The sequence below is a fragment of the Tasmannia lanceolata genome, unplaced genomic scaffold (genome assembly GCF_043159265.1).
Source record: "Tasmannia lanceolata isolate RefF3 unplaced genomic scaffold, GAP_Taslan_0.1 ptg000007l, whole genome shotgun sequence".
Classification (NCBI taxonomy): Eukaryota; Viridiplantae; Streptophyta; class Magnoliopsida; order Canellales; family Winteraceae; genus Tasmannia; species Tasmannia lanceolata.
Genome location: NW_027518684.1, coordinates 5,268,599 through 5,274,877, shown reverse-complemented (window position 1 = coordinate 5,274,877; position 6,279 = coordinate 5,268,599). Strand labels below are relative to the sequence as shown.

The following is a 6,279-nucleotide window of genomic DNA, read 5'->3' as shown; positions in this document are numbered from 1 at the left end:
AGTGCTTTGACTATCTACCTCCTTGAATTATTGTACTGCTATCTTTGTATTATCTTTGTTCCTTCAGGACCACCTCGGTTCTGTTTTTCCATATATATATATATATATATATATATATATATATATATATATATATATATATATATATATATATATATATTCTGTTGCCCTTTTCAAAAAAAAAAGTTATAATAGAGTATCTTCTTAGAAAATGTTGTTCAAAGTACATATACTTTACAATAATATATGTAAGTACAACATAGGAGAAGGAAGAATAAAAAATAAAATAGGGGTCGAAATTCACAAATCCTCATTGCATTGTACCAATAGCATTCTGACAAGATTGGAGGGTGTGTATATACAGTATGTTTCCAACCAAAGAGAGTGAGACCGTCAACTCATCTCTCTCAAATGAATCTCTCTCCTCTCCCTGTCTCTCAGTATTAGATGCTAGAAAGAAAAGAAATTTAAAGGGTGGTGATAAGGGGCGGTGAGATTGCAAGAAAAATCAGGTGATACTTATTTTCCAATCCTTAATGTGATCTAATATTTTATATAAAAAGATGCCACCACGAATATAAAATATAAGAGCCTCAACTGTATATATATCCATACGTTTTTGTAATTTTAAAGGATTTCCACTGAATTGTCCAAACGAAACCGAAATGTTTCCGTTTATGAGGCGACCGAAACCAAAAGTGAAATTGAAATTTAAAACCTTGCTAAAAGAGTAGTTATTCTCATCAATAAACTATGACAATGGGGGGACTAATGAAAAACAAGAAGAGTGGAACAAGAAACACTCATATGAAATTGATAACAAGGAATATTAGGGGACTGAGGACGAGGAAAAAGAAAAGAACAATGATGAATTTCATGGGAAGAAGAAAGCTAAAGGTCACCTTAGTGCAGAAATCAAAGATGGAAATGGTCCCTAAAAGAGTGATGCATTGCACGTGGGGCAGCAAAAATTATAATTGGAACTTCATACCTGCAATGTGAGGACAGATAGCATAATAATGATCTAGAATGTGAATCTCTGCAAAAAAAAGAGGAGTTAACTTGGAGCAATTTCAATATCAGATTGTAATCCAGATCTATGGAACACAACTATAATTGGAACTTCGTAGAAGCAATGTGACCGAAAGGCAGCATAATAATGATCTAGAATGGGTACTTCTACAAAAAAAAGGAGATAAAACATGGAGCTGTTTCAATATCAAATAGAAATTAATAGCTACAGAATACAATTCCTAGTGGACTATGTTGGGAACCTTTGGCCATCAGATCCGAAAAGAAATGATTTTTTAAGAGAGCTCGAAGAAATTAGGCATCTAGTTTTGTGTGTGAGAGACTGAAGAAGGGTCTACCAACCTCAAAAAGCTTAATGCACTCACAAATAGGCATGCCTTTAACGCTTGGTCAAAAATAAAGATGGCATGGTGATATCCCACCTTGATGGATTTTAATCTAAGGATTGGGAGGTCCAGTTTGTAGAATGAGGCGAAGAACTCTTCATATTGGCATGGAGACCAAGGCCAATTGGGTCACCCCATGAAGCTATACAAGTTCATTGATCTGGATTGAACATATATGTGGGACCCTAGACATCATCATCATCCATCACCCATGGTATTTCCATGTGTGAGAGAAGAGGGATATTAAAAAACAATACAGGCTTTAAATGGCCTTTACAAACAATAATAATAATAATGGAAGGCATTATAAAGCTTTTTTATAATTTTTTTTTGAATGGTATAAAGATTTTTTATAATGAAACTATGGACAACTTTCCTTACACAATGACAGCTAAACATCCCTTGGAATTTGAAAAGTATCCATTGGGGCATCTTTCCATTCTATTCCCTTTCCTTGTGGCCAGAAAAATGGATCCTTAGGAGATTTAATGGGTGATACAGATGTCCCTAAAAAAGGAAACAATATAGCTACGATTGGGATTGTATTGTGTGATCAGATTTGCGTGGAGAGTTAGCTGCGCTATCTTTAACAATATCCACACTGGTTCTTCTAGCATTGATAGATGTATCCAGTATTTAAAAAGAAATTGGATCAAATTTATGATCATTTTTTTTATCCAATTTATGATCTTAACTCGAACATGAAGGATCATTGTCATCAATTTGCATTTATCATGATCCAAGAGTAAACAAGGTAATGTTGGAAAGCTGCATACTTTCAGGACTATGTTGATTAAAGTGAATGACAGAGAATTTAAAATATTCATCTGCAAAAATTAATGACAATGAAATAACTACTCATGTAAAAGTAAAATCAATTAAGTTCATTCAATTGATTAACATAGAATTTAAAATGATCATCTACAGAAATTCATGACAACGAATAACAACTCACATAAAGTAAAATTCAGATTCTACTAATGTAGTGAGGTGTGACACATAGATAGCTGCCTGCGGCAAGGTTGCCAGAGCGGGAATCGAAGGCTCCCAGGGAAGAATCCTGCTTCCTGGGATTCTTCTCATGCCATATGAATACTAATATGCCGGAAGATCCGGCATATTAGTATTCATGAAGATCCGGCATATTAGTATTCATATGGCATGAGAAGAATCCCTCAGCAAGATACGCAATTTTGTTTTAATGTCCACGTACATCTCTTGTCACAGCTTCTAGAAATGGTACGCTTCTTCACATGTGAATATTACTAAAGTTTGAGAAGAAGCCCTTAGTTGAAGTAGATATTCCTTTTTATTCTTTATCCCTCCATCATAAAGTTTATTGTAAGCAATACGCATCTCCTTGAGCACTGATCCATTCATGAGCAAGAATTCCAAAATCTCCAAATTATACTTAAAGTTGAGGTGCAAGTCTATTCGAACAGTGACAAGGTGATGCCTCATACAATAAAAAGGTTTTAATTTCTTCCAATAATCTAGCTCAACCATTTCTTCCAAATTATAACTCATTGGAGAATGACACTGAAAGAGAGAAAGAGTAAAATGTCAATGTTTATAATCTGGTTAGAGAATTCAATTACTTAAACTAACATCCATTAATCAGCGAGTTTTTTTGTCACTTACACATAAGGTAATATTTTGCAAACAAGGGGCGCCCTCTAGCAAGACAGCAAAAAAACGAGCATCATTTGCATTATTCAGATCGATAATCATGTTAAGAATCGTTAGATTTGGAAAGTGATAGCTCAAATTCTCAGGCACTTTTTCTCTGCACAAATACTTGGAAAAAAAAAAGATAGAGACAAAATTAAGATAAAAAAATAGAGAATTCCAAAATCTGCAATCAAATCGACAGGATAAAATGACCTACCCCAATATGATAATCAAGTTGGAGGCACTTAACACTAGCAACATCCCTCAAAAACAGATGAAAGGCTTTGTCATCCTCAATATTGCTAGATTTTAAGCTGGAATTCTGTAAAAAAACGTTCACCAGCCTTGCAGCAGTCTTCACCCGTATGATTGCCGATTGGTCAGTAAGAATGACAAGCTTTAAAAGATTGGGAATCTCAATCTCGAGATTGTTTATACCAGGACAAAACAATTCCAACTCCTTGAGAAGATTACAAGAAGATATTAAATATGTGAGAAGATCCTCAGATACCACAACATCATATAACTTTAGAGATTCGAGTCGGCGTAAACCATCAAAATCAGGAACAGAATTCAGGGTGCAATTTTGCAAATCCAATTCTAGCAAAGACTGACAATAGAAAACAGTTTGAGGGACCTTATAGAGTCCAGTGTAAATTGGGTTCTTGAGAATGAGTCTTTGGATTCCTTTCTTTGTCAGGAAAGAAAGGAATCTATCAATGTGGAAGGAGCATTTATCTAAAAAAATGTTTGTGATTTCACAACATTGAATTGAATCATGCTGGTAAAGTGAAAATATATGACTGACAATGCTGACCCATTTATGAATTTCTTGGGCCTTACGCCCTCGATCAAACTTAAACCCAATAACAGTAGAGCTTGTTGGTGAAACCCTAGCTGGTAAGAGTTGACGATCTAGTACGAGATGAAGACGGGAAGTGAAGAGATATCTAAACCTTTTTGATAGAATAGAAGATCTTGAGGCTTCTTTCATTGGCAAGAGAGAGAGGATTGATCCAAGAATATCATCAGAAAGATTGCTGATTCGATCTTCTTTTGCACGAAGCATACGATAAGCCCGTGTCTCTACCATTTTTATAACTGGAAGCAAAACCCAAAACGCTACTCCATTGATCTGTTTTATAAGTGGGAACAAAACCCTAGCTCTCTTCCTCGAAGAGAAACCCTAGCTCTCTGTCTCTCTCTGCCTTAACGCCTAAGTCTCAGCTAATTCTGGACGTTGAGAAGGGAAATGATTATTCACCCCAATTGTTTTTATGGGTGGCCGTGCAGACACGTGTAGGGTTTGGCCTACTCCATTCGATTATCCGAACCGTCCATTTGTTGGGCCACAACGTCGATAGATTGTGCCCCAAAAATCATTTTCATAGGATGATCCTAACCCTCAGATCTATAGAAGATTCCGTGAATGATTTTTGGGGCAGTATCTCTATAGATCGGAGGGTTGGGATCATCCTATGGAAATGATTTTTGGGGCACAAGCTATTTATGTTGTGGCCCAACAAATGGACTGTTTGGATCATCGCGCGGAGTGGGTCGTACCGTACACGAGTTTGCGCGGCTCAGTATATTAGTATTACACTATAAATGGGGCGAATATATCATTACCCTTTTGAGAATCGGTTTTGAGACAAAAATGATTATTGGACTCAAAATTAATTTGAGGTATAGATAAAGATTGAGAACCTAAATACACGGGATTTATATCCTAATGATCATTTAGTCTTAATAAACAAATTTACAATCATTTTAAGATGTGTTCTTAATCATTTTAAGAGAAATAGGGTGTATGGCGGCGGAAATAATGGGGTACACCGGCGAAAGCGTAAATAATGGGTTAAGCCAATAGTGGGGTAAGCCGTCGTAAATAATGATGACCAAAAGAGAAGGGAAAAGATTCTAAGCCAAAAGAAAAATAATGGGTACGCTGGCATAAATAATGGGGTACGCCGGTAGAAAGCGTAAATAATGGGGTAAGCCAGCATAAATAATGAAGACCAAAAGAGAAGGGAAAAGATTATAAGCCAAAAGAGAAATAATGGGTACGCCGGTAGAAATAATGGGATACGCTGATGGAAAGCGTAAATAATGAGGACCAAAAGATAAGGGAAAAGATTCTAAGCCAAAAGAGAAATATTGGGTATGCCGGCGGAAATAATGGGGTACGCCGGCGGAAAGCGTAAATAATGGGGTAAGCAGGCGATAATACGATGTAAGCGGAAATAAAGTGTACGCCGGCGTAATTAACGGGTAAGCCGGCGTTAAATAATGGGGTAGCCGGCGTTAAATAATGAGGACCAAAAGAGAAGGGAAAAGATTCTAAGCCAAAAGAGATGTATTCAATAACGTTACCATTCTAAGCCAAAAGAGAAGTAAGAAAAGATAACGTTGCTCACTAAAGTATTCAATAACGTTAGCGTTCCAAAATGTTTAAGTTTTTCAACACGTGTCAAGCATTCATCGGTCTCTAATTATTTCCAACTGCCAAGATAGAAATGAACCCAAGGTTCTTTCGGTTCAAATACCCATTCAAACGAACCAAAAGAATCCTCGTGAAGCGTGCCAATTTAATAGGCAGTAATGAAAAATGAGACTTTCGATGTTAGAAGGGTATCAGGGTCTTTTGACCACCCGATTTTGAAGATTAGTCCGTTTTTTGTTCTTGTTTTAAAGGTGCCCGCAATCCGTAATTACTCCAAACATCAGCCACATTCCGTACTTTTCTCATTAGTTTAGGACATTGTTGATACAGGATGGTTTTATTATTGTTTATGACATTGTTGATATGGATTGTGTACTTTGCTCAATGTCTTTATGACCTCCACGCATGAGCTTTGTCATTGTCGATGTAGGATTGTGTACTTTGCTCAATTTCTTTATGAGCTCCACGCATGAGCTTTGTCAATTGTCATGGATGGAGATTCCCTAATAAAGGGATATTTGCACTAACCCATTCTCTCTTTCGTTGTTTAAAGTGCTTTCAAAAGGTCATTACAGTTCCCAAAAAGCTTTTCCAAGTCAATTAATCCAAAACAAACAGGGTTTTAGCCGACCACAGTCCAGCCCCTGTAGAGGGACTGTAGATTACAGAATCCTCTATAGATCGGAGGGTTAGGATCATCCTATGGAGATGATATGAGGAGTACAGCCTCTTTATGTTGTGGGACCA

The 6,279-nt window shown here is 36.6% G+C and overlaps 1 protein-coding gene across 2 annotated transcripts; it reads right to left on the bottom strand.

Moving 5' to 3' along the window:
• Positions 1–275: 275 nt before the first annotated feature.
• LOC143881559 (F-box/FBD/LRR-repeat protein At1g13570-like) lies at positions 276–4,324 on the bottom strand. 2 transcript variants are annotated; one of them, XR_013251968.1, is made up of 4 exons: positions 3,307–4,324; positions 3,060–3,215; positions 2,374–2,957; positions 276–1,039 (listed from the first exon to the last, which is right to left on the bottom strand). XR_013251968.1 is itself a non-coding variant. In XM_077384693.1 (3 exons), the coding sequence occupies exons 1-3, from the start codon at positions 4,180–4,182 to the stop codon at positions 2,649–2,651; spliced, it is 1,341 nt and encodes a 446-aa protein (XP_077240808.1). In that variant the 5' UTR covers positions 4,183–4,324; the 3' UTR covers positions 2,282–2,648. The 2 variants fall into 2 exon arrangements, 1 of the variants encoding a protein (XP_077240808.1); XM_077384693.1 differs by lacking the exon at positions 276–1,039 and having other exon boundaries at positions 2,282–2,957.
• Positions 4,325–6,279: the final 1,955 nt, after the last annotated feature.

Bases quoted from the DNA above. Each gene is read 5' to 3' on its own strand.
- LOC143881559 (XM_077384693.1), bottom strand. From the start codon at position 4,182: ATGGTAGAGACACGGGCTTATCGTATGCTTCGTGCAAAAGAAGATCGA. The intron at 3,216-3,306 runs GTAGGTCATTTT...TTTTTTTCCAAG, and splicing joins AACTTGATTATCATATTGGG to TATTTGTGCAGAGAAAAAGT. The intron at 2,958-3,059 runs GTAAGTGACAAA...TCTCTCTTTCAG, and splicing joins TGCAAAATATTACCTTATGT to TGTCATTCTCCAATGAGTTA.